Raw genomic sequence first — 27,589 nt, forward strand, 5'->3', positions numbered from 1 at the left:
ATGATGCGTCCAACTGCGTCGAACCAAGTTTGCCTGGGTGGTGTTGGTCCAACCCTAGTACGGCGTAGCCCCTGTGGCCCAAAGTTCACGGCCGCCGTGGCAGAGCGAGGTGAGCGTCTTCCTTGCGCCTGCGAAGGGCACCGGTGACAACCGGCGTCTCACGGCTGTGGAATTTCCCAGAAACGCCGCGCGCCCCGTCATTGGCGAACGCGAGTCAGTACGGGAACTGGGAGCGGCGGCCGCCGCGGCCGACGGTGAGACGCCTGCTTATCTGGCCTGCGCTATATTGTACTGGAAAAGTGGAACGCGAGCCTTGCGTGGTCAAAAAAGACGGGCCCTTTTCGCGATGACGCCGCGAGACAGCGCTGTCCGCTGCCGGTGTGCTCGGAATGCATCGCCGGGAACGCACACAACCTGCGGTTCGGCACGCATTGCGAATTACTTAAACACCGTATAAGTAAACGTTTGCCTGGTAGACGCAGATGTCTCCTCCCGAGTTTATTCTTATTATACACGGATTTGATTGGTAGTTCGTCATTATGTTGTCCTGCACGGTGTTGCATTGCGTGCAGCTCACGCTCCGCACGCGTAGAAAGACAACGCACGCCAGAGGTGGAAATACGAATTGCAAAGGGTTTACTTGTAACAATGTTATGTAAAGATGCGTATCAGTGTCTCGATAATTGAAAATTTTGCAAATGAGTAGCAGAAGTACCGTATATACACGTATAATGGCCGCACCCGTGTAAAAGCTGCACCCAGAACTTTGTAAAAAAAAATCTCCAATACTGTATACTTAAAGATTACCCACCTATAAGCCGCACCGTTGATTTTTGAGAAGGTCTGTGACGCCCCACAGACCGAGACGCTGCCGTCGCTGATCTGTGGGGCGTCGCCATTTGCTCCAGCCGGCAGGTGACACGCAGCGGGAATAACCAAAGATAGCCAGAGCCAGTACAAACGAGTACTGTACTTATATTAAGGCAAGTACAACCAAAAATATTTACGGTAAGAAAATGTGCCTTTTTCTCCGTGCAATGGCCGCACCCCCGGTTTCATGTCGCATTCATGTCAGATTAGAAGCACATGTGATTAGCAACGAATGTGATAATCGGCCTGTTAGGCGCAGCCGTGTTGCGATGTAGCTCGTACAACAGAAGTACGTTTTAGTTATGCACACTTCCAAAACGTTTTCAGCAGCGTGAGGCAGAGGGCCGCACAGAAAAACGAAAAAGGCGCATTTCGGTCGATCATGGGGGTTCTCAACAATCTCACCGTCGGTCTTTGTCTGGAACCCAGGCTGAACAAGTAGAGCCACGACGCTTCCTTCGTTCATGGTTCTGCGTTCACACTCATCTGCGGCACGAGAAACCGACAAGTAGGCGTGTGCGAATATTCTAATACTAACGAATATTATACTTTTAATGTGCGCATTGGATTCGAAAAATGGATATTCGATAATGTTCGAATATACGGTCTGATACGAATATTCGAATCAAACTGAACGTATAGCTAGCTGCCTGTGGGAGCATTTGTTTCCGTCTAATACAAGAATATAGGGGCGATTTCGTGCTGAATTTTGTGATCATTCCGTGCTGCTAGCGAAATGTCACCTGTAAATCGCACTTAGCTACTAAACGTTTGCAAATTGCGGGAAAGCCAGCCTCTAGTAGCAAGGGGCACGGGTTTGCGGACGACGACGACTACGACGATAATGATGATGGTGGCGGTGGTGGCGGTGGTGGTGGTGGTGGTGGTGGTGGTGGCGGTGGTGGCCTCATGTTATGGCTCATACCCCCACTGGAGGATCGGCCAAGAATTGTGTGCAGAGAGAGAGAGAGAATAAACATTTTTATTAGGTAAATGCAGCTTTGGAGAGGCGTCCTCATTCCTGAATGCCTTGAGCTCGGGCCGCGCCCTGGGCCCTCGCAATCAGCCGTTGCTGATCCTCGAGGTCGGAGCTGGCCAAGGATTGCCTATTCTTTTGAAGTGTTACATATTCGATAAAAAAAAGAAAGAAAAGGAAACATACAAAAACAAACAAGTTACAAGAGAACAATCAAAAAGTTATTCATTTTGTTGACTGTATGTAACCGCAAACGGGATCAAACACGCCCCTTTATGACTCATCAGTATGATTTCTGATGATAACATTAACCCTAATTTCGCAAGCGGAAGTTCTAGATGTCTTTTTCTTAACAATTTGTATCGCCGACATACCAAAAAAATAGTGATCTAGTGATTCTGTTTCTTGGCAGTATGGACACAGAGGCGATAGCGTCAGGCCAGTCCTGTGTAAATATAGGTTTTGTGGAGGGGTATGGCCGCGTAATCTCGTGATCACTACTTCTGATTGTCTTGATGGACACCACTGGATATCCCACGGAAATTTTAGGTGTTGAATTCCTGTCCATGTTATTATTGATTCATTGACATCTCTATGAGTTCAATATTTTCTACATCTAATTGCTGTTATGCGCGCCTCTACTGGTAGAACCGGCATTATAGGTCCACTCAGGGATGCTCGCGCTAATGAGTCTGCCATTTCATTTGAATGTAAGCCACGGTGGCCGGGTACCCATAATAGTTTTAGAGAATTCAACTGTGGAGGACCTAATGTTAGAAACGTCTTTAGAGTTGACTAATTGGATGAAGCTGTAAGCGAAGTGCTGACCTAATGGGAATATGTTATAACAACCGCACTTACTGAGTTTGCGGTCAGCGCGAGTGCTTCTACTTCTTCTTCTTCTTCTTCTCCTCCTCCTCCTCCTTCTTTCGGCGAAGCGGTATATGGCTACATCCTGGAAAAAATTGCGTGCGTTCATCCAGCCGTGTAGATCGAGAATTTCTCCCCATACGTGGACCGAAGATAGTGCAATACAGGGCCGACCCTAGACGGAGGTGAAGCAGGCTTTAAGCATTCTGCCATCTTGTAAAAATAAGTTTAATAGCTTCAGACCAAATACAACCCGTATAAGACATTAGGCTGATAAGAACAGATACTGCACTTTGACCCGCGTATGCCATGTCTACGATCGCACCGCCCTCTCTTTGTCGGCGTTCCAAGCGCTTGCTTATCTCCTTTCCTTCCCTTCCGTTCTCCCGTGGTGGCGGTCCCGTAAGCGTGCTGCCCGCCAGGACCGCTAGGCGGAAAGAAATGCGAACCGTCCATGAGGCCCCGATTCCGCAAACTTGGAACGTTTCACCGGAGCAACGGCCATGTTTCAGGGGGAGTGTGTGGGGATACCAATCTTGTGTGGCCCGTGTTGTGCGCGACCGCTTGTGGTTTTCGAGTGACCTCACAACCATTACTGTACTGCGGGACGTCGACCAACGCACGATCGCCTCGGCTACGGTGTGTGTGCCCTCGGAGTGCGGTGAGGTGCGTGTCTGTTCTACGTGCCGGGATTCGTTAGTAAAAGGTGCCGTGCCGCGTTTTACAATAATACATGGGTATGTCTAGCCCCCAGTGTCTCATCATCTTCCGAGGCTCTACATCGTGGAGGAGCGACTAGTCGCCCCTCGCCTTCCATTTATGTGCATGCGGCGTTTCACGCACGGCAATGGACTGTTCGCCATTAAGGGGCCCACATGCACAGCTCGGCTGGTCATCCGTCTTCACGGAGTGGAATGGCACTGACTTTGTAAACAGGGTATTCGCGCTTCCATAAACAGAACGGTGATTGCAATAAACTTTGGGAATTGAAGGCGCGATCGCACAGCTTCCCTTTCTAATAAAACCAGAGGATGCATTTTTATAAGCTGGGCTGCCGGAAAACAAGACGCACCCAAATTCCATGGTGGGTCGGACATACGTTTTATATATCATAATTAATGTGTGTCTTCGCAACCCATATCGCCAGTTATCTTACGCAGCCATCCCACGGCACGAGTTGTCTTAGACGCGACTTTTTCAATGTGGCTTTTCCATTTTAGTGTCTCATCATACGTGATTCACAGGTATTTAAGAGAATTCACCTGGGGAATGAACTCTTGACGATGCATGAGTGAAATCTGAGTGTGTACAGACGTTCGCAGACATATGTATATTATCAATCCAAGTTTTAAAGGTACACAAGTAATTTTGTAGCGATGGATAAAGTCAATGTAGATCACCACTGGATGCGAAAAAAGCGATCTCATCGGCATAAACGTATACATAAATGTCTTCGAGCAAAGGAACGGAGCTTAAAAATATATTGAATAAAGGAGGAGATAACGCTGGCCCTTGTGGTACCCCACTCTTCTGTTTACACTTGGACTGAAAATGCGCTCTGAAAACAGTAGAATTCTCTTTTCCTTGAAAACATTCTGACACCCATGCCGTGATGTATTTCGGAAACCTGTAATTCTCTAGTCGCTTTATGCTTCATCAGTAGCGCTGACATGAAACAAGGTGTGGATAACACATTAGAGGAGATTTCGAAGTAGGTATGAGAACCTGGTTTGACTCACGTTGTCTAGGCTTGGTAGAAACGGCAGAACGTGTGCATTTCACTTACTGGGGAGCGTGTAGAAAGGGTAAAAAGACCTATGAATAAAATTTTCAGAAGTAAAGATTTGAGAGCGTCAGTATCAACTTTTATTGAACACCCCACGTATTTGGCTGGCACGTACATAGGCAGTATTATATGCAGATCGCGACAGTTTAGTTACAATTTTAACAAAACTTTTTACTATGTCCTTTTAAGTACACCGCACACGTCATTGCCCACCGACTCAGCCTCAACACCGTAAGTACATAGAAAGTTACATGAACATGAAAAGATGCACAACCTGTATAGCGCAGCCACTCCTAGAATCAATATTTCAGTATATGCGTCAGAGAACCGTGTTTCTATTAGTAAACAGGAAATGGAAGCATTCGTCTTTCAAAAAGCGGCTAAAAACATATTGAGAGGTTGAAGACGTATGAGACAGTAGACATCCGAGCAACATTCTTTTTTACGTTTTTTTTTTTTTCTTTTGCTCCACTATGACTTGTCCAACCTAGACAGGCCAAACTCGCAATAACGTCTACTCTATCCCGCAGTTGATCGCAACAGAACAGCAACACAGAAGAGATCAACATTCAAGCACGCAAATTTGCGTAGCTTCACACTACGTGGCTAAGCCTGTCGCTATAGTATATGCAGAGTTGGTCATAAACGCTGTACGATCTCTATGCGCACCATGCAGAGAATCTCTCTCACTCCGCGACTCGTTCAGCGGTGGACCGAATACGAGAATGTCCGTAAACGCTTTCCGCGAGAGGGCGTCGGTGTCGCGTTCTTGGTAAAGTTCCTGTGCGTTGGTGTCGTGCTCGCTGCTGCTGCCGCCGTTGTCGCCATCACCATCGTTCGCTTCGTCGTCGTCGTCGTCGACGTCGACGTCCTTGCTTCGCCTCGTTCCCGCGAGACCTGGAGAGGTCGGGAATGTTCTCGAGGCGGAGGTCGGCGTCGAAATCGCGCCGCGATTCGCGGTTTCGCTGTTCCACCGCGGAAATCGCCACCTCGCACTGGCTGGTGGGAGCGGGAGCCTCTGTTTCGACAGCGTCGGCTTCTTCGCCCTTCGTCGAAGCGTGCGCTGCGTTCCGCGACGTTCACGCGTCGTCGCCGGCGTGGACGACGCGAGTCCCTCGTCGTCGGCCCCGGTTACTTGCACGTCGTCCCCGACGTCGGTGTCGATATGGAGCTTCGCAGAACTGTTTGCGCTGCAAGAATAAATAACAATATATAATAAATTTAATTATGGGGTTTTACGTGCCAAAACCACTTTCTGATTATGAGGCACGCCGTAGTGGAGGACTCCGGAAATTTCGACCACCTGGGGTTCTTTAACGTGCACCTAAATCTAAGTACACGGGTGTTTTCGCATTTCGCCCCCATCGAAATGCGGCCGCCGTAGCCGGGATTCGATCCCGCGACCTCGTGCTCAGCAGCCTAACACCATAGCCACTGAGCAACCACGGCGGGTAAATAACAATATATAGGCCACGCGTTCGTGCTGTGTATAAGGGGGCGATCATTTTTCAAGTTTTGTGATTTTTGTTTTGATCGCTTGCGGCTGATAGCATAATTACAATCCTTGCGCTGGATTATTCGAAGAGGCGGACATTACTAGCTCGAGAATTCGAAACACGTGTTTAACTAATTAACAAAAATGCACTAGTTAACTTATTCATCGATTACTGCACGCACTGCAATTTACTAATTGTAGCCAGTGAGCTTGCAAGACGTATCCACTTGATATTAATTTGCTGGATGACACCATTTTCCAGATCTTATTTCCCAAAGTGGGGGGACGAAATGCGCGGGCGTCCCACTTACTTTCGCGCTTCAATTCGTGAAACAGCGTTTTGTTAAAAAAAAAACACTAAGTGGAACAACAGTGCATTTTTACGGTGAGTTTGATGGCCCGTATCTCCAAATTGACGTCATTCTGCAAATTAATTCGAAGTGCATACGCCTTGCAAACTCGTGGACCACAACTCGCAAATTGCAATATGCGCCGCAAGGTGACTATTTCAAAATGTAATTAGGCTGTTTCAAAATACAATTAGGCAAATATAATATAGGCTATTTTTAAAAAGTCCATAAATTAGAAATGACCAGCCCGTAGGTTCTATACGTGCGTCCCAGTTAACGTTAGCGAAGCTTCTCAAAGAAAACACCGATTAAGAAAACGCGACGCAAGACACAATTTTAATACCAACGGTGAGAGCTCTGACGACCGAACACCGTGGGTCTTAAAATCGTATCTTGCACCATGTTTTCTAAAATCTTCTCTTTTTCTTTGAACAGTTGGGCTCATATGCGCAAGGACGACAGAGCGTGAATTACCCACTTGGCAGTTTGCGTTACGTCGTCCTTGTCCGGTGTAGTCCTGTCGTGATTATCATTTTTCACCCAGCCGTGCTCAGAGCACGCAAAAGTTAACCACCAACCCCTAGTGCAACTTCTCGCTTTGCTCAGCATAGATCACGTTAAAGAATAACGATGTCTTCCGCATGGTTAAAACCAACTGCGTTTTGTTAGCGAGCTCCTGGATAAGTTCCCAGTATTTGTGTTCCTAGGGTGTGCTTGACGTGCTTGATGTGATGTGCTATAATGTGTTCTTATGATGTATTTATGTAGTCACACAGCCTGATGCGTTTGAGAACCTCTTCGTGGTTCTCGATGCGTTGGGCCCTACGAACATACGGCGGAGAGTCGAAAGCGGTTTCGCTAAATCGAAAATTTCGTAAAATAGAGTTTCCTCAACTCGAGGAAAAATGGTACAGACGATTTCCTTTTCAATTCACGCTCACCGCCACTTTGGGCTGTTCGCACGAACAGCCCCAAGATGTGCGCACCAACGTCACGTTTAGTGCCCAGCGATATCGCAATAACATGTTCGCGAAACACCAAACGCGTCGCTATATGCAAACATTGTCTCCCGCACGAATCAACTGCAGTGCCCGGCATTTCGTTGTTACGGGTGGGAAAAACCGCATCGTGAATATCGGGAAAACGGCAGCGCCGTAAGTCCTTCCGCTATAACACAACAGTCCACACTCACGCGATGGTTTCGTTGGTGCCGTTGGCGACCAGCGGAGGGTCGTAGTTCCTGGAGTCGTCGTCAGTGGGCAGCAGCGTTCGCACGACGAAGGCGGCCGCCAGGACGACCACGAAGACGAACAGGGCGGCGGCGGCCACGCCGCCCAGCCTCTTGGCCGACTCCCAGCCCGGGGGCGGCGGACGGGGCAGGTCGCGTGTCTTGAAGTCCTCCAGCACCAGGTAGCCGTTCTCGACGCCGTACCTGCATGCAGCACGCGCGCGCGGTGGAGCAAGGCAGACGCTGTAGCAGCAGCCGCCGCAGAATTTCCGACGAGGACTACTATAGAGGAAAAAAAACTCTGGTACTAGTATTATACGGGAGCACTGCACTCTTAGGCAAACTTTGCACCCTTTGGGGTGTATCTCTGCCGCACAACCATCATCGTCATCTGCCTTGCTTGCGTTTCCTTTCTTGAAAACGCCGCGCCCGCTACTTTCCTGTCGGGAATGCTATGTCATGCTGATAACGCGCATGCCGTTCCTTACTGGAAAGTACCGGGTTCGCCGCGTTAAAGAAAGGAAGTGCGGACAAGACAGATGACGATTATCGTTGTGTGGCAAAAGGGTGTAGTTTTGCTTTAGAGTGTGCAAGTATACGGTACTTCATCCAGTATAGGCATGATATAAGGCTGTAGATTGATTTTTCTATACACTTCGTCGACCTGACGCCGAACAGCTCTGTAGCTTCGCGAATTGATCATTTTCAACAACAAAAAATAACATGTCGTTGTAGGTGCAACAATTCGAAATGATTACGCGTATGCGAAGAGTCTGAAGTTGTCTTGCTGCAGTTTAGGAAAGCATGGGCTCGTCAAAGAATTCAGAAAGGTAAAGCGTAGTAAATAAAACGTCGCAAGTAATTACGGTGCCCGGCGGGGACACGTTCTTTTGAATCACTTGTCGAGTAGATCGAGCTTACGTGAAACCGACGGGTTCGAGTCGATTCAAAAGTCAATAGGCGAGAACGCCGGCTCTTCGAGTCGACTCGCTCGCGTCGGTTTCAACTAGGCGGAGGCGTAGACACGAGAAATGTTGTAATGCAGCGCGACCTGCCGGAGATTCACGTGCTCAAAGGTGAGGCCACGTTGAGCCCAGCGGCAACATGTGTCAATCTGTCAAGAATGCCGCCCGCATGCTTACAAATCTCGCTTGCTCCAAGAACTTGACGATGCGGGACCGTATTACGGGGGGTGACGGCATTCCTTTCATTTCGCATTCTTTCTTGCCGTTCTTAGTTGGCAGACATCAAGCCTAGGTTATCTCTGGTATCGGTCACTCGCCGCGACGGACGAGAAGAAATTCATACAACCGAAGGATAAGAATAATTACATAATACATTCCTCTTTATCGGCGTTGGTCACCGCTGCCACCCCGTCATTATCAGCAGCAGCGGCCTAATTTATATATACTCTGCAAGACCAAGGCCTCTTCCAGCGATCTCCAAAGCATCTGAGGAGTATTAATAAAGTTCTTCAGCCCGTATTAAATAAAAAGCTCTTACACTAGAATTGCTCGTAAGAGTGAATTCCAGTCAATCCAGATGCCGGACAACTTGCTAGCAGAGGCGATCGGTCAGTTGCATAGAGCATTTACGAAAGCAAAGCTTCGTGAATATCGGCCCTTCTTTCCTTCCTGCGTGCTTATTTGCCATTGGCCTGAAGCATTTTCCTAATGATAAGTCCACCGCGATGATTGGCTGGAACTGGTATTTGTGAAAAATGCTAGCATTCACAAAAGTCCGTATGCTAGAATTTTTCGTAAGAAAAAATTGAGCTAATCCTGATGTTTAGTAATTTCATAATTTTCATAATTTATTTATTGGTAAAAATACTGAAAATTACATGTGCGTAGTATACATATGGATTTCCCATAGTCGAACACTGTATTGGGACCTCCTGTTAAAGACACTTATGATGGTATACAACGTTTACAGCAACAGTAGTACAGGTGAGAGCTAAGAGTAATATCAAAACATGTTTATAGCATATGAGTAATAAGAACACTTGTTAACGGCATGACAGTATTAAAAACAGAATAAAATTTAAAAAGAAACGGACAATATCAGTAATTATTTATTATGAATGCTTTTAGTTCTCTTTTAAATTGTTATAAATATTTTGCATTTTTGATTGTAGGTGGTAGAGTATTCCAGAGCGATATCAAGGAAAATTCCGCAGTCTGTTTACCATACTTAGTACGCACTTTAGGCAGACGGAAATTATTATTGAGTGCAAATCTAGTCTGACTATGAGCTATCAGGTCACAAGGTGAGAAGCATGTGAAGAAAGGCGGTTGACCAATGGCACAAAGCACTCACGAACAAAAAGTTTTCTGAATGCGACCCCCTCTTGGCTACCGGTGTAGGAGGCATTCAAACAGTAAAATTTTGGGACCGATTACAAATGTCAAGCATTAGGAGGGAAACTGGCTTTCAAATCTATTACTGAATATTTTCTTTTTGATATCGTGAATACGGTGTAACAATATAACCATTTATTTTGGACAAAAATATGCAAGTAACACGCGTAAGATCGCGCTTTCTTTATTCCATTTTTTGAATACACTGCAAAATGGCACCTCCGCGAAATTCGAGCTGAAACGAGCCAGTGATTTATCCCGAAGAGCCGTTTACACGTAGATCCTGAATGCAATTGAATTCAATTTCACTATACTTCATGCCTTGCCCTGAAAAGGCAGAGGTTAAAGGCTGCAGAACATAGCAGGGGCCTCTGCCTCCCTCAGTTCGCTACATATGTAATACAAAAATATCACAAAAATAATTTTCCCACACACTCTCACATTCTGCAATATGAGAAGTGATTTTGGTAATTTTTCTCCACTAATTTAAAGAAATCACTTGTTGGTAAATTATGGAAGTAATGTGAAACCATTTTTTTTTTCAGATGAAGAAAAGTAATGTAAATAATTTTTTTTAAATCGATGTGCAACAGACACGATGTACAACACACTCAATAACGCAGAAATTCAAATCAGAATAACCCGTCACAACAGCTACATATTCAAGAACAAATTATGGCAACAAATGAGAAATTAAAGATAACATATCCACAATTATAACAGAATACAGTAGTAACTCATACAATTTTCTATAAAGAAAAGCTCGAAATAATACAGAAATTATCAGTCTAACCTCGGTAGTTATAAGATACATCCTGAACTCATTATTCCTTCAGACCTGTTCAGGATGTGAGTAATTTGATAATGTGATGTCTATTATAATGTAATAATTGTGTACATAATACAAAGCATTCGGTACACAACGGTTTCTATTGGATTGCACAATGGATGGTCTACGTCGAATATGACATTGGTACGGACGCACCAAGCACAGCAGCTGAGAAACACCACGTTTTTTTTTTCGAATACGCTAACTTTCACGTGATCGTTTTTTTTTTTTTTCAAGCCGCCATACGGATGTGGCGAATTCGCGACAGCACGCGTTGTGAGCTTTTCCGATGACATTGACGCGAAAAACTCATGACACTTGTCACCCGTTGTCGTAATTAAGCTTGTTTTTATTTTTTTATTTTTTCAGAACAAGCTGCAGCGAAGCGCGCTTCTAGTGTCAGTAGCCGACGTTCTGAAATTTCGCTTCAACTTCGACAAGTATACAGCCGGGGACAGAAGTTCGTGAACCGCGCATGCCGCGAAAGCGCAAGAATTTCGACGCAATCAGTGGGCACAACCAGAAAGCGAGCGATGCACTAACCCTCGCATATAAAGGAACGTCTCAAAGGACCGTGCTCTCTTGCTTTAATAAGTTGTGCAGCAAGCGAGAACCAAACGACTTTATGACTCTGTGACTTTGTGAATCTGATGAATGTCCATCACCACGATCGGTTGGCGCGACTGCTCTTACGAACTAGTCTAGGGCAAGAACTTTCTTTTTTTTCAGGAATGCGGGACCAAGGCCCGTACTCACGAAAGATTCTTACGCTAGAATTGTTTGTAAAACTAAAGCCAATCCTGATGCTAGACATATTATTGGTGATTGCGGTGGGCCAAATGACAATAGGAACTTACGATCGAGTATATTTGTGCTCCACAAAGTTACTCGTTCGCATGTGCGTTGGCCGGCAGCCTTGGCTTAGCAGTAGGTTCAGCATCAGGACTGTCTGGAGCTTTTCTCTCGCGAACTAGTCCAAAGTGGTTCACGAAAAAACGTCCTTACGCAAGAACGGTTCGTAGGAGAAATTTTCAATCAATCCAATCCGCATCCACAAAATACGTTCGTAAGAGCATTTTCAAACCCGTCCTAACGATGGACGTATCACCAGGGAAGGCGGTCGGTCACTGGCCAAGAGCACTTACAAACAGAAAGCTTCGTTGATTCGACGGGCCAAATTCCCAAAACTTCACAAAGCGACGGATTATGAAAGAAAACAAAAAAGTGTGCACGGGACCTGGGCAACACGGTGCCTTCCTGAGCCTTCGGGGGCTCGAAGAACTCGTGCATGCGCTCGGGTACAACCGACATGCTTGACCGGATGCACGCCGATGAAGCCTGCTGCAACAAAGAGAGAGAGAGAGAGAGAGAGAGGAGATGGGCGCTAAGAGAAAAGCTGAGGCAGCTTCCCAGATGCTGACATTTCTTCAATGAAGAATTCGCGCATTGGTTTCCATTCATGCATTCGTTCGCTCGTTCATTTCTGGATAAAAGAAAGCCTGACTTGCGCCTGAGTTCGTGGGGTACACATTTGCAAGTGAAATTCCAACAGAGAGAAAGAGAGAGAGAGAGAAAAGTTTACGTAATAAAGTAGCGATATTTTCAGGGTATCTCGGTCCAGATTCCCGCTGGCGAATTTTGTCAAAGCGGACTCAACGAAGCTCGCCATGTACGTACAAGTGGTCTTCCGCTGTGGTGGCTTGAGTCAGTCTCCCGGTGTTGGAGGGGTGGGGGGGGGGGAGGAGGGGTTAGGGCGTCTTATGACGCAAGGAAATTAAGATGCATGACAGGCCCGGCGCACAAGCGGCGCAGCGTTGAATAATAGTTTCGACGCGCAGCATGTACTAGAACCCTCCATCCCAGTTGCACGCCGTTAATCCGTTTCTCAAAGAAGAAATGGAAATTCTACCTTCGCACGGCTTGTCTATTATATCGGTTATCGGTTAACGCCTTGACAATCGGAGACAACAGTGTCTCCTTTAAACTGTCCGCTCTGCTCTATACAAGGTGGACCTGATTTTATTTCGTTTTTTTTATGGGGGGGGGGGGGGTAACAGGACCCGTATTCAGAAAGTCCCTTAGGCTAGAATTATTCGTACGAGGAAATGCCGACCAACCTTGATACTTGACATACTTGGCAAGGTGTCCGCCCAATGGCACAGGGCATTCACGAACAAAAATTGGGAATTCGGCCCCACGAATTTTTCGAAAATCGCTGTGGCTTATAGATCAAATCTCCGCAGTGAGGTGAATAACTCAAGGAGGCGGTGATTACTTGCAGAAAAATAAAAAAAGGAAATCACTTCATTGACAGACTGACTAAATTTCACTAAGCAGCCTTAGTAGCATTATATGCCCACTGGAGGCCTTGTGAGCACATCTATCTATCTAGCCTCTTGCGTCGACCCAACACTTTCAAAATTAGAAATTAAATCGTGGGGTTTTACGTGCCAAAACCACTTTCTGATTATGAGGCACGCCGTAGTGGTGGACTCCGGAAATTTCGACCACCTGGGGTTCTTTAACATGCACCTAAATCTAAGTACACGGGTGTTTTCGCACCCATCGAAATGCGGCCGCCATAGCCGGGATTCGATCCCGCGACCTCGTGCTCAGCAGCCCAACACCATAGCCACTGAGCAACCACGGCGGGTCACTTTTAAAACAGTTGCGCCGCTTGGGGTGTATATTTGTCCCTCAACAATAATCGTTATCTGCCTTGCTAGCGTTTCCTTTCTTGAAAACGCTGCGCTCGCTACTTTCCTGTCGAGAATGATATGCCCCGCTGATAACGCGCAAGCCGTTCGTAATCTGAAAGTGCCGGGCTCTCAGCGTTTAAGAAATGCGGCAAGACAGATGACGATTTTGTCGGACAAGATACGCCGCAAAGGATGCAAAATTTTTTTAAGAGTGAGCTGTTTAAGAGTGAGTGAGTGGCCTAAGTTGTCTGTCGTCTTGGCCCGCAATGCATGTGCCCGTGGTCGTGATGCCATCCCAGCAGTTCAATCGTCGTCATTGTAGCTTCGTTTTTTTACTCTCGTCGGCGGCCGTCATCACACCTGCAAAGAACCAGTGACCCAAGTTGTCTAACAGATTGGGTCACTAAGTGTGCCGTCGTTATGCCGTCGGGGTCACTGCATCTCCATCATTTCAGCTGTGTCATCCCGTTCTTGTCATGCCACTGTCCTCGCGTCATCGTCGCCATACAGTCGTCGTGCATCTGTTGTCACACTGTCCTCGTAATGTCGTCGTGATCATTCAGTTTTCGTCACTTTATCTTCGTGATCTGACTCTTGCCAGTGCCGTCGTCGCCATGCCACCGTCGTCATACACTTGTCATCACCCCATTGTCATCTACCATCTACCATTGTCATCTACCATACCATCGTCGTTTTTCTTCATCGTCATACATATGTCGTCATGCATTCGCTGACATTCCGTCGTCGTAATACCATCGCGGCTGTTTCATCGTCGTCATTTTAACTTCGTCATTCGGCTCTTGTCATGTCATATACCGTCGTCACGTTTGTCAGCGTCATACCGTGGTGTCCGTGCCAGTGCTCTTTCCCAAGTATAGATGCATTTTCAGTGGATCGAATGCTTTCCTGCCAAAGTATAGCAGACTCGCAGAGACTCTCTCGCAGGGAAACGAGTAGCAGTTACTATTGGTGTGCTGATAGTGATCACGAAGATTTGTGTATACGTAGGTGTTTCAGAAAAATTCGTGTCAAAAAAGCGCTTCGAATTGAGACAAAAAAAAATATTACATAATTTACCCATTCCTTCGGCGTTGCTTTTATGCACGGCGCGCCTCAGCTCTATGACCTCAGCCTTCTGCATGACCATGCATGACCACGCGCATGACTATGTGAACGCAAACGAGTACGAGACGTGTCGGGGAGTTCCCAGACCACTACATGCATATAAACCCGAAAACAAAAGTGCGTCAAGTCAGCGTTGCAATGGGTGAAACTTGCCTGCTGCACTGGCTGGTGTCAACGCTGATTAGTCTATGGCTGAGCGGGAGGTTGTCTGGGCGAGGTCAACTCGCCTGCACGTTGTGTGTAGGACGCCCGGACCCGCTATAGTCAAGTCGTATGTAAACGCGGTCGCGTCGTCTCGACTCCATCTCTGGTTATGACCCGAGGTATCCAAAAAAAAAATGAATTCACGAAAAGAAGATCGGGTCAGACTGTCTTGAGAGCCCGGCTTTTTGACTCAACCAACTCGTGTGGAGTTGGCGCTAGTGAATCTCGTGTGGTTGCATACAAACCTCATATCGCTACGCTATTGAGTATCACGACGAATTCATCTATGAAAAAAAAAGGGGGGGAAAGGCGGAAGAGACAGTCAAGGCTGCTTACATGTTGGAATGCGAAAGCATTATGCCTTTGGTGAAACGTTTTCCTTTTTTTTCTGTTTTTCGCACGTTCCTCGACCGCGCAAACGCTCGCATGCGTCCTATCTGCGCCTCGGCACGTGACCTCGGTAAGGCCAAATCATAACGCGCCAAGCGTCTCAACGCGTTCGCTTTGCCGCGAGTTCATCACTCGAAGGACCACTCAGCTGCGTTCAATAGGACATTAACGCTTTTTCTTTTATTCTTTTATACAGTGTGTGTGTGTGTGTGTGTGTGTGTGTGTGTGTGTGTGTGTGTGTGTGTGTGTGTGTGTGTGTGTGTGTGTGTGTGTGTGTGTGTGTGTGTGTGTGTGTGTGTGTGTGTGTGTGTGTGTGTGTGTGTGTGTGTAATCCATGCATGACGTGCGTGCGACTACACACGACGCGACGCAGAAGAGGTTTCAGAGAAGGTGTCACCAACCAGTGCAACCGTTAACTATAACTTGCCTTCGCAAGTAAGGTTTTGGATGGTTACGCACCTGGGTGTTGCACACACGGCACACAACCGGATTTGGGCAAGCGGTTTCGCGAACTAGTGTGACAAGTGAGAATGAGCTCCCAACTTACCCTTTGGCGGGACTACGTCCAGAGGTACCCGTTGAGGAGCTCTTCAGCCACGTTGCCGCTTGAAACCGCGAGAAAATACCGCGACACGGTGGTAGCAGAGCACAGTGAAGGGACGATCATGTGGGAGGCAACTTCTTCTCCTTCTTCTTCTCAAGCTTTCAAAGATATTGCGGTTACCCACGGCGCGGGTTTGATACCGACGACGATGCCTGCAGACAATGGCAGAGGGAGTGTGTGCTTGTGAAAAGGAAGAGGCGCTGTTTTCTGCAGCCCATTAGGGCGCACGACTCAAGCCTTGGGGAAGGGGAGGGGGACATAGAGACGAAAGAAAAAAAGAGAAGAGAGAGAAGGTCGAGGCGATTGCAAAGCTCGGTACCGTTAGGTACCGCCATCAGCGGCAGCCATGCGGCGCATGAACTCACCATGGGTACCGGTTATAGGAGGAAATGTATTCTGTACAAAGAAAATTGATTATCAGCGAAAGAAAACTAGCTCGTCTTGCTCTGACGAGTGGTAGTCTGATCGCTTAAGTCTGCTGTCTCGCAAAAGTAAAGTAGAAAAATAACGTAGGGAAACAATTGAATAGGGAACTTAGGGAAGGTAATCTCACAGGTATATAGAGCGGGGGGGGGCGTATTCTATAAATCGTGTTTTTAGATTTTGAATTTTCAATATACTTTAAGAGGTGAAAGAAATTGTGAGGTATGTAAAAGAGATTCATTAAAATAGGGGGAAAGTAATCTATCTCCAAGGGACCGCGCAGCCAACATTACCTTGGTTTTGTCCAGCTAGGTGGCATTTCCATATTTTGAAATCATAGTGCATGATGGTTGGGACATTGGGACACCCTGTATATAACCGGGTGTTTCAACTAACACTTCCAACTTTCTTTATTGCCTGTGGCAAATAGCACAATTCTAGTCCATGAGCTGGTCTAATCAAACAGGGCGGACATTGCTAGCACAAAAAATTAAAATGCATGATCGGCTTATTAACAGTAATTCACTAATTAAGTTTTAAATAATTACCTTATGGCACATATTCCAATTTACAAATTTTAGCCGGGAAGTTCGCAAAGCGGTACCACTTGGAAGTTTTTATTCCCGAACTTTGCGAAGAAATGCATTGGCTTTCCAGTTATTCTTGTGCTTCAATGCATAAAATCAAGTCTTGTTAAGGAAGTAAGTGCAACGACAGTGCGTCTTTACCGCAAGTTTGACGGCGCATCTCTCTTGAATGGTGTCATCCACACATTTATTTCCAAGGGAATGTGCGTCGCAGTCTCACGCGCTAGAATTTGTAAATTGCAATATGTGCCATAAGGTAATTAGATAACCTTTTCATTAGTGAATTGTTGTTAATTAATTCATAATTGATTCCGACTTTTTTTTCCCAAGTAATGTCCGTCTCTTCGAGTAGAACAGCCCATGGACTATAGTTGTGCTATATATCTGCCACAGGCAAGTTGAAAAATAATGTTTGAAAGTGTTCGCTAAGACACTCCCTATTTATCGCGGACCTATTTGCCTTTATATATATATATATATATATATATATATATATATATATATATATATATATATATATATATATATATATATATATACTGTGTTCCTATTTCTTTTTTTGCGGAGGCAATCACAGACGGCTCGGCAAAGATTCTTACGGCATAAATTCAGTGCCGTGGCTCCAAGGGCAGTACAATACGACTGCGTATAAAACTCAACTTGAGAAATGTAAGAAGCGGTTGTTTTCCTTGAGTGCAAAACCAGCAGCTGAACTTAAATGAAAAAAGAGGGGATCAGTCGATTGTAATTCACCCGCCGTGGTTGCTCAGTGGCTATGGTGTTGGGCTGCTGAGCACGAGGTCGCGGGATCGAATCCCGGCCACGGCGGCCGCATTTCGATGGGGGCGAAATGCGAAAACACCCGTGTGCTTAGATTTAGGTGCACGTTAAAGAACCCCAGGTGGTCGAAATTTCCGGAGTCCTCCACTACGGCGTGCCTCATAATCAGAAAGTGGTTTTGGCACGTAAAACCCCAAATATTATTATTATTATTCGATTGTAATTCATTACAACTATAGCAAGGAGGAGATAGCGCCATACCATAGCAGCTTGCGATTGCAGGAGGAAAAGGAGGAACAAACTTTTATTGAAACCATCAGTTTAGTTCGCTGGGCCTCCCACGTGGGGACGTCGAGGTCTTGCCTCTTCGCCGCCTCGCAGGCTTGTTGCAATTGCACAACCTTTTTTTTTTTTTTGGTCACCTTATTCGGCTCAGATTCCCTAGGTTCATTAAGCGATCTCCTAATTGTGGTACACTGTCAGGTACCTCGTCGGTAAGACTTGCTCTGCCGAGTGGCTCCTTTAGTATAATCGTGTGTTGACTAGTCGCTGAAGTCTTATTCCTTCAACAAGATGACTAGTGATTGTAACGGTGACAAACGCGCGATTCTGGCTTCTGCCACTGCTATAGGAAGCGTGCTTTAGCAAAAATATTTTGTCTAGCATCCCTTATTGGTCCGCAATATAAGACAGTCGTCGGCAGAAAGACGCGATGTAGAACTTGTCAACTTGTTCCACCACGCGGTAATAATGTTCGGTCGCCCACGCAAAGTTGTGCACGCGTGCAGGGACAAAACACGTGTTATCGCGAAATACATGAGCCCTGTAATAACATGCGCATGTCGAAGCACCACAATCGACGCAGACAATGGATACCAAGATGGCGTGTTGGCGCACCGTCGCTCTGCATCTGTGAAACCGGCCGAGCGAATCGACCACGTGCAACAGACCGAAAAACAAAACGGAACTGGCAGATTCCATTGCGCCCGCACGCACTTACACGGTCGGTACGTCGCCGAGCGACCTGAGTCACAGCAATCTTTAGTTGCGTGCCTCGAAAAAGGACAAGCGCGGTGAGTGAGTGACAACATCCAAGTAAGAGGAACCGCCGGTGACGACACCTAGCGGAGGATCCTGTCCGCGTGGCTCCCAAAGTTTCTTTTTTTTTTTTTCTGCACGCTTAGGAGCCGCACCATAATGACGCCCATACACAAAGACCTTCACGCGTGGGTGAACAAAGTGAAAGCATCCAGGCGGCGAAAGCACACGCCGACGATGCCGGTGCAGAATACGAAAGGGCGGAAACGTTCTCCCACCGCGTGCTTCCTGTGTGTCTGGATGGTGCGTCAGCACCGTGCGTGTAAACCTTTCGTCGACCCTGTCCCAGAGCAGTGCAAAATACGGGAGCCGAGCAGCTTCGTGCTCCAAAAACAACCGTGCCAGGCTATCACTAAAGTTTGTGACCGCCAGTGTACACCTTCGGACTTTAAGTTGTCGTCTGCTGAATACGCCGTAGAGAGACGTATGCAGTTCGTCTGCCACTGAAAAAGTCGTTAGTTTTCCTGCCGGCACTGCTCCTGGACTCTTTAAGGTCACAAACATGGCCATGATTGCGGCTGGTCTGGTGATCCTTCTACTCTGCTTCGTTGCAGGAACGACCGGTCAGGAGATGGACGGTGCGTGAGTGCTTGTTCGAAGTTCTCTGTTATGCTACGCTCGCCGACATTTTCTTTCTGTGGGTCTCATTGCAACGCGTCCTGAATTTGCGATCAGCAACATTCGCGGCGTATAAAATTGCACGCTTTCACTCACCTGAACGTACTGCATCGCAAAGGGCTTACTGCGAAAATTGTGTGTGTAAACGCTTCTTTTTTTAGTTTTGAGATAAGTGAAAGATATCGCGTAGATAGGGATAAAATGACAGGTTTAGCATATATATTCTAAAAGAAACAGAGGCAGGTACAAGATGTCTAACATTTATTGGAAACAGAATGGCTACATGCAACATTCAACTGGGCCGAACCCTTGTTTAAGGGGAGTTTTCAGTTAGTGCCGACAAAAACTATAAGTCTCTGCAGAAGTTCACATAAAGGAATCCATGTTAAATAAGTTGTCCTAGTGGCGTTGGCGTTGCCGAGGGCGCGGGATCGAATCCCGGCAGCGGCGGCAGCATTTCTATGGGGGCGAAATGCAAAAAAACACCCGTGTACCATGCACGCATGGGTGCACGTTAAAGAACCCCAGGTGGTCAAAATTTATTCGAAGCCCCCCACTACGGCGTACATCATAATCGCATTGTGGTTCTGGCACGTAACACTCCTTAACTAACATTAAGAGGGGAGAAATGAAGCTGGGCAGGTAGGTAATGTAATTCACAGAACAGATAACTGGTGGTCTACTAGAGTTATAGGATGAGTGCCAAGGGCAGGAAAGCGCATTCGAGGACGCCGGAGAAGTAGGTAGTTCGATGAAATTAAGAAATTTGCAGGCACAATTTGAAATCAGCTATAGCTTAAGACAGGGGGTAATTGGAGATCCCTGGAAGAGGCCTTCGTCCTAAACAGTGGACATAAAAAAGTAGGTTTCCGCTGCTGCTGGAGGTGATTATGACACCCCCTATGCGATGAGTCATGTGTCTAAATATAGCCGACGCACTTAAGCCGTAGGTCAGATTTTGACGGCCGGTGATCGTGCTCGCCGCTATCTTTTTGTGAGCTGAGTGTGCCTCGTTTTTTCTTTCTTTTTTTTTTCGGGGCGCTAGTTCGCCCGCTGGAAAGCTAGATTCGTGGCTCGCAGTTTTGTCATCGAACTGGTGCTTCGCCGTCACTGTACACCTTGACAATTATCCGCAAATTCTCTCTCCGTGAAAAACTCTCTCCGTGAACTAAAACAGTGTTACTGCGTTGCGCTGATGTGACAAAGCACATTTGCTATGACCGAATTTAACGACTATTACTGACGCCAGTTAGTTGGGTCCACAAGGCCAGTTTGAATTGTGTAAATTGTTAACTATACATTTTTATAACGATTCCCGTACACTTCCAATACAACCTGTGCTGCAAGTTTGTAACTAAGAAGGTATATGCGATCAGTTTATTCGTGAGTGGATTGCTTTGTTTGTTTGTTTTTCTTGCAATTTATGTCCACCTGGCAGGTAGTTCACCTGTAGTGGCACGACTTGAGTAACTTGTTTAGCTACATTTTATTGTTAAACGTTCAAAACAACGCCGCGGTGTATTGACTCGGAAAGCCACGCTGGATCGGCGTTAGAGCGAGTCTCTGAGAGGTTGTTTTGAGCAAAAAGCACCGAAGCGTGCATCCGCAACGTTTCGCGTTTTTCAAGCTTCTCTTCCAGCTTTGACGAAAAGTGGCGCGCAGCCTCTGTCAAAAGAAACAAAGCCACCATGTTCACGACCGCGGCTGACTCCGGAAATACTTGTTGTCCTCCCTGTTGCATATTCGTGTACTGCTCAAAAGCTCGCCAATAATAATAATAATAATATATGGGGTTTTACGTGCCAAAACCACTTTCTGATTATGAGGCACGCCGTAGTGGTGGACTCCGGAAATTTTGACCACCTGGGCTTCTTTAACGTGCGCCTAAATCTAAGTACGCGGGTGTTTTCGCATTTCGCCCCCATCGAAATGCGGCCGCCGTGGCCGGGATTCGATCCCGCGACCAAAAGCTCGCCAGACGGAAGGCGAACTGTCATGCATGCACCTTCAGAAGCTGACGCGGCTAGACGCAACCACTGTGCTACTCAGCAATTTTCCATTTTTTTTTTTTTAAGCAGCTGAAAAAAAAAATAACTGGGGAGTTACGAGCGAAAGCCACGATCTGGTATAGGGCGCGTCACCGTGGGGGGGGGGGGTATGGCACCGGATTATAGATTTGACCAGCTGGGGTTCTTTAACGTGCGCACAATACTACAGGACCATTCCTGCGTTTCTCCCGGGCCCCGTCGAAATGGCGGCCGCCTCGAGGTCAGCAGTATACGACGCTACAACCACCGGGCTACCATGACATGTTTAACTTCCTTAGTGACTTTCGTTTACTGTTGTTGCTGGTTACTTGTATTTAATGCAACAGTTTGTTTGCTTGGCGCGTGCGTGTGTGCATGCGTGCGTGTGTACAGCGATAGCTGTTATGGGCTCGCTCCCCCATTGTTTTCACGTTAGCCGGTGGCGCCAGTACCCGTCGGTTACCGTCGCAAGAATCTCAAGGTGATTTTCAAAAAAAGAAAAAGGTTTAGAAAATAAACGCGCACTCACGTCACTGCATGCACGCACAAGCGCCAATTTTCATCCTGCCGTTGCTGGGTCACCACCAACGTGCTCAGGCATCAAAGAATGGGCGCGGTGCGTTCTGGAGTGCGTTCGGCGCGACCAAGTTTTGAGGAGTTGCACCCGCAGTTAAAGGGGCAGGACACCGAAGAGAAACACTTACTCATGTTCGGAACTGATTGAATCAGTGTAGTCCCGTTCCATTAATAGATTTGCGTCTTCTTTTTTTTTCTTCTTTTCTGCCCCTGCTAATGAGTGCTTCGTATGTATACGTCGCACTGCCGTGAACGTCCTGCCAAGACCCACCCTCTGGTGCTAGAGGAATGCGACTAAGCGCGCAGTAGCATCGTATACTCCCAACGCCAGGGAGCACGAGAAAAGAAAATCTCTCTCACGTTTCAGAGAAAGCAAGAACTCGAGGAAATTTAGATAAAATCACTTACAGATAATTATCCATGCCCGTTCCAGGTCCGCCGGCGTGCCCCCCGCCCGACCCCAAGTGCGACTGCGAGCCGACCAAAGACGACAACGGATGCCTGCTTTGCATGTGTCACGAACGCGTACCGCCGGCACAATGCCCGCAGGTGAGACTATTGTGAAGGACAGCGTTTTGTAGATTGTAGCACTATGCACTGTGTTTCAGGAAACACTTTCGAAAATTCTTTTTGCTTTTTTCTTTCTTGCTTGCTTTTTGTTGTCTGTTGTTTTGTACATTCATGTTGGATGTAACCCACACCTGCTTGGGCCACCACATTGGTCTGCAGTATTTTGAAATAAAAAAAATAAAAAAATTCTTAGAGGTTGCCTGTGGCAGGTAGCGCAAGTCTAGTTCATGAGCTGGTGTACTCGAAGCGATGGACACTACTTGCACAAAAAAAATTGAAATGCATAACTGACTAATTAAGGAAACTTCGCTAAGTTTTTTAACAAATTACCCATACTGTCCCATGCTGCATTCTACAAATTCTAGCCGTTCAGTTTTATTACCTTAAAGGCCCCTTTCTAGGGTGCCGTGGAGTTCGCAAGGCCGATCCACTTGGAACTAATTCTCAGAATGGCACCAGCTTCGAGATATTGATTCCCGAACGTTTGCGCTTGAATGCATAAAACGACGTTTTGTTAAGAAGGTAACTGGAACGCCGATCCATTTCTCCACAGCGAGGCAATTTGAGTGCAGGAAAAAATCTCGGAACATGCCAGGTTGAATCTTTGGTGCCTTAGATGCCAATGTCGTTCTCGTTTACCAGCAAACGGTTATAACTATAGACCCGAATAGGGGCTGTCGATATCTGAGACATTATGGCGAGCATGGATCGAAGCTTTGCCGCTCATTCGTTTTTGCACCTTTTCGTGGTTATCAGGCTTCCTCTTGTGGTAGCGGTGACAGTTTTGCTATCGCGGAAGTCTAATTTACTAACACGTATATTAACTTACTATTATTCTTTAGCGTCTTTTTATGTGCAACTATGGACCCGTTGTAGTCGTTGACTTTGGGACCCTCGTCTGCATACTATTTCTTACATAAACATTGTTATTGAATGGATAATAAACTGAAACCGAAATCTTGAGGAAGCACGAAAGAGGAACGCTAAATCAATTTAGACTAAAAGAGTACATTCTTCGAAAACTTCATTATCGTTCGTATCGCGGTAATGGGATGGTTGCTAGGGGAAAAAAATGAATCATCATCATCATCATCAGCCTGGTTACGCCCACTGCATGGCAAAGGCCTCTCCCATACTTCTCCAACAACCCCGGTCATGTATTAATTGTGGCCATGCCATGCCTGCAAACTTCTTAATCTCATCCGCCCACCTAACTTTCTGTCGCCCCCTGCTACGCTACCCTTCCCTTGGGATCCAGTCCGTAACCCTTAATGACCATCGGTTATCTTCCCTCCTCATTACATGTCCTGCCCATGCCCATTTCTTTTTCTTGATTTCAACTAAGATGTCATTAACTCGCGTTTGTTCCCTCACCCAATCTGCTCTTTTCTTATCCCTTAACGTTACACCTATCATTCTTCTTTCCATAGCTCGTTGCGTCGTCCTCAATTTGAGTAGAACCCTTTTCGTAAGCCTCCAGGTTACTGCCCCGTAGGTGAGTACTGGTATGACACAGCTATTATATACTTTTCTCTTGAGGGATAATGGCAACCTGCTGTTCATGATCTGAGAATGCCTGCCAAACGCACCCCAGCCCATTCTTATTCTTCTTATTATTTCCGTCTCATGATCCGGATCCGCCGTCACTACCTGCCCTAAGTAGATGTATTCCCTTACGACTTCCAGTGCCTCGCTGCCTATTGTAAATTGCTGTTCTCTTCCGAGACTGTTAAGCATTACTTTAGTTTTCTGCAGATTAATTTTTAGACCCATTCTTCTGCTTTGCCTCTCCAGGTCAGTGAGCATGCATTGCAATTGGTCCGCTGGGTTACTAAGCAAGGCAATATCATCAGCGAATCGCAAGTTACTAAGGTATTCTCCATTAACTTTTATCCCCAATTCTTCCCAATCCAGGTCTCTGAATACCTCCTGTAAACACGCTGTGAATAGCATTGGAGATATCGTATCTCCCTGCCTGACGCCTTTCTTTATTGGGATTTTCTTGCTTGCTTTATGGAGGTCTACGGTGGCTGTGGAGCCACTATAGATACCTTTCAGTATTTTTACATACGGCTCGTCTACACCCTGATTCCGTAATGCCTCTATGACTGCTGAGGTTTCGACAGAATCAAACGCTTTCTCGTAATCAATGAAAGCTATATATAAGGGTTGGTTATATTCCGCACATTTCTCTATCACCTGATTGATAGTGTGAATATGATCTATTGTTGAGTAGCCTTTACGGAATCCTGCCTGGTCCTTTGCTTGACAGAAGTCTAAGGTGTTCCTGATTCTATTTGCGATTACCTTAGTAAATAGTTTGTAGGCAACGGACAGTAAGCTGATCGGTCTATAATTTTGCAAGTCTTTGGCGTCCCCTTTCTTATGGATTAGGATTATGTTAGCGTTCTTCCAAGATTCCGGTACGCTCGAGGTCATGAGGCATTGCGTATACAGGGTGGCCAGTTTCTCTAGAACAATCTGTCCACCATCCTTCAACAAATCTGTTGTTACCTGATCCTCCCCAGCTGCCTTCCCCCTTTGCATATCTCCCAAGGCTTTCTTTACTTCTTCCGGCGTTACCTTTGGGATTTCGAATTCCTCTGGACTAATTTCTCTTCCATTATCGTCGAGGGTGCCACCGGTACTGTATAAATCTCTATAAAAATCCTCAGCCACTTGAACTTGAAAAAAATGAATGCTAAGGTTTTTATTTTTATCTTTCATTTCGCGCCGAAACTCCAGTGCCGGTACGTCAACGTGACGTCACGGATTCCGAAGTATTTTCTCGCGTTTGGGCCGTTGCGATGCAACAATTCTCGAACCTTGCCAAGTTCACTCGTCTGGATCCCTTAGAATAATGTGCAGCCTCAATAAAATTAATTAGGCCGAAACAGACACCGTCGAAATCCGTGACGTCGGTGCAAGCTGGTGCAGGAGCTTCGAGACGTCGCCACCATGGAGTCTTTTGTTTTCGCGTCTTTTCTGGCTTACTAAGCCTTTTTCACAGAAAGAGTGTGTTTTTTGTTCTTTTTTTTTCTTTTTTTGTATTGTAGGAAGGTATAAATTATTACAAAGCTCGAATAATTCTAAATACGTGGAAACAGAAATATTTTTTTCAGCAACCACTTTACCGATGTTAATCAGATTTGTTGCACTTAAATGAAAAAGTTAAAATCTAGTGACTGTATATAGCGTACTTTTCATTTAGATGGTCATCTGTTTAACAAAAATTTGTTAAAAATTGCTAAAGTCATGTACCACCAAAGTTTTCAACTCTCTAACTCAGTAATAAAGATGTCACAGTTCCGTAACCTGCAGCTGTTAGGACATCCAAAGCGAACTCTACATTGATGTATTATACCACGGCCGCTCGATAAGCAACTGTGTTTTGATCTAGCAGCCGTAATTACAAACTGAACGATTTTCTGAAATACACGAGTATTTTATCAGTAGGACTTATGTGAACTCCCGTAAACTTTGTAACAATTTCATGCAATTAAGCTGTAAATTCAGAACAATTTGCGCAAGCTGTAAATTCACTCGTATGCGCCCAGAAGCATTGAATGTCCCTTCTGGTGGCAGCAGTCTATCACAACCCAACTGCACATAATTCAATGAGTGTTTCTTCCTGTTCCAGGTGAAATGTCCAGTACAGATTGACAACAGCGAGTGTTCCGTGGAGATGCGAGACGGGTGCAGAGTCTGCAACTGCGCTTCGGTCGATGCAGCATCAACCTAGAGTTGCCGGACCGAGCCACGTTATGCAGCCATACACGTCTGCCTCTGAAAACAAAGCATGCGGATGTTTTGAACCGTGTCTACAGATTTCCTGCGGATTTTTTTTTTTCACCAAGAAGCAAGTGGCACTGCATGTTGTCCTATATTTTCTATTCTTCTTCCTTCAACGATAACTTGGAGCAGGATTCCCAAGTTAATTCGGTATCAGCAAGCTTTCAGATAAGCTGGAAACGGAAGGAGGACACACACCCATATGCAGAACCAGGAAACTCTCACCACTGATTTAGCGCATGCAATCGTGCTTCAAGTAAGCATATTTGCTGTTTGCACTTTGAAGGCTGTTTAGGAACAAGCCCCACACCATAAGCAAAGGGGAAAGACAATAGCACCGAGGGATACGGGAAGTATTATGGACACACAAAATGCGAATAAGAGAGTATTAAGCAGAACAAACATCTTAACGAGGCCCGGATTTACGATTTCGCCCTGCTATGTATCCGGTCGCCAACATAAGCCCCAAACTATGTGAAGAATCCCAAATCATGTTTAAATTGCGTGAATCAGCCACGAGAGGAACAAAAGCGCGGAGGAAGAAAAAATTATTATGCGAGAGCGTCACGTGATAAAACTGAAGCCAAAAAATGTCGGTCAAGCACGTACGCGATCCCACCGAAGTAGCTTTTGGTGCAGTTGGCGCCCGTTCCTTAAGACAAGAACTATAAATGCAGGTACAACACTAGCTCGTTCCAGGAACGACAATAAATGTATAAGTTGCAATAAACAACCGAAGTTGCACTAGCACACTGGGGCACATGTGAGCTGTTGGCAAAGCATTCAAACAAGTATGCATCGCTGAAAACCTGTAGCAGGAGCACAGGGGACCGACTCTGTTGAGCGGAGGGTCATGTGCTGGGCCTACTACTTTTGTACGCCAGGGAGCAAAAAGTGAAGGGAAATGTTTCGCACAGAGAGTTGGCTCGGGAAGGCTGGTTGCATGACGGCATGCATGCTCCCACCTGGTTTAATTCGTTCCTGAAGAAGTGTAAGAATGCGTCAACCCAACTTGGCAGGATTCCTCTGAAAACCCACTGATGGAATCGGTGAAGCTTATTATGCATAGATAATAAAATGCTTCCCACACTATCTCTCTCTCGCTGTGCTTTTGTTCCAGTTTTCAATTTCCTTTGTGTCGACATGAGTGGTCATTACAAGTATTGCTATACCACTGCACTCTTCACATTGACATTGGCTTAAGATAAGCATTGTGCAAAATTGCCGATGTTTGCAACCTTTGTGCTATCAAGACTTTGAATGTTGCTGCATCTAGGCCAAAACAGCATTGGTATTATGCGAACACTGTGCGCAGGACAGAAAAACAAGTCA

General features: G+C 46.2%; 2 protein-coding genes and 1 pseudogene across 4 annotated transcripts; 1 reads left to right on the forward strand and 2 right to left on the reverse strand.

Annotated features, from left to right (window-relative positions):
- On the forward strand, nucleotides 1–27,351 carry LOC142587874 (uncharacterized). Of its 2 annotated transcripts, none has more exons than XM_075699194.1 (3): nucleotides 1–109; nucleotides 22,329–22,444; nucleotides 26,106–27,351. In XM_075699194.1, exons 1-3 carry the CDS (start codon nucleotides 1–3, stop codon nucleotides 26,205–26,207), a joined length of 327 nt encoding a protein of 108 aa, XP_075555309.1. In that variant the 3' UTR covers nucleotides 26,208–27,351. The 2 variants fall into 2 exon arrangements, with proteins under 2 accessions (XP_075555309.1, XP_075555310.1); XM_075699195.1 differs by lacking the exon at nucleotides 1–109 and adding an exon at nucleotides 18,902–19,252.
- On the reverse strand, nucleotides 2,737–15,932 carry LOC142587872 (uncharacterized). 2 transcript variants are annotated; one of them, XM_075699192.1, is made up of 4 exons: nucleotides 15,730–15,932; nucleotides 12,002–12,102; nucleotides 7,540–7,779; nucleotides 2,737–5,692 (listed from the first exon to the last, which is right to left on the reverse strand). In XM_075699192.1, the coding sequence occupies exons 2-4, from the start codon at nucleotides 12,073–12,075 to the stop codon at nucleotides 5,101–5,103; spliced, it is 906 nt and encodes a 301-aa protein (XP_075555307.1). In that variant the 5' UTR covers nucleotides 12,076–12,102; nucleotides 15,730–15,932; the 3' UTR covers nucleotides 2,737–5,100. The 2 variants fall into 2 exon arrangements, with proteins under 2 accessions (XP_075555307.1, XP_075555308.1); XM_075699193.1 differs by having other exon boundaries at nucleotides 12,002–12,105.
- Nucleotides 2,854–3,022, reverse strand: LOC142589106 (U2 spliceosomal RNA; annotated as a pseudogene).
- Nucleotides 27,352–27,589: the final 238 nt, after the last annotated feature.

This window comes from Dermacentor variabilis, chromosome 7, assembly GCF_050947875.1.
Source record: "Dermacentor variabilis isolate Ectoservices chromosome 7, ASM5094787v1, whole genome shotgun sequence".
Taxonomy (NCBI): Eukaryota; Metazoa; Arthropoda; class Arachnida; order Ixodida; family Ixodidae; genus Dermacentor; species Dermacentor variabilis.

Excerpts from the sequence above, each read along its gene's own strand:
- LOC142587874 (XM_075699194.1), top strand. The coding sequence starts at position 1 with ATGATGCGTCCAACTGCGTCGAACCAAGTTTGCCTGGGTGGTGTTGGT. Across the intron at positions 110-22,328 it reads GGCCGCCGTGGCAGAGCGAG|GTCCGCCGGCGTGCCCCCCG; the intron begins GTGAGCGTCTTC and ends TGCCCGTTCCAG. Across the intron at positions 22,445-26,105 it reads CGCCGGCACAATGCCCGCAG|GTGAAATGTCCAGTACAGAT; the intron begins GTGAGACTATTG and ends TTCCTGTTCCAG.
- LOC142587872 (XM_075699192.1), bottom strand. The coding sequence starts at position 12,075 with ATGTCGGTTGTACCCGAGCGCATGCACGAGTTCTTCGAGCCCCCGAAG. Across the intron at positions 7,780-12,001 it reads GAAGGCACCGTGTTGCCCAG|GTACGGCGTCGAGAACGGCT; the intron begins GTCCCGTGCACA and ends TGCTGCATGCAG. Across the intron at positions 5,693-7,539 it reads GGCACCAACGAAACCATCGC|CGCAAACAGTTCTGCGAAGC; the intron begins GTGAGTGTGGAC and ends TTATTCTTGCAG.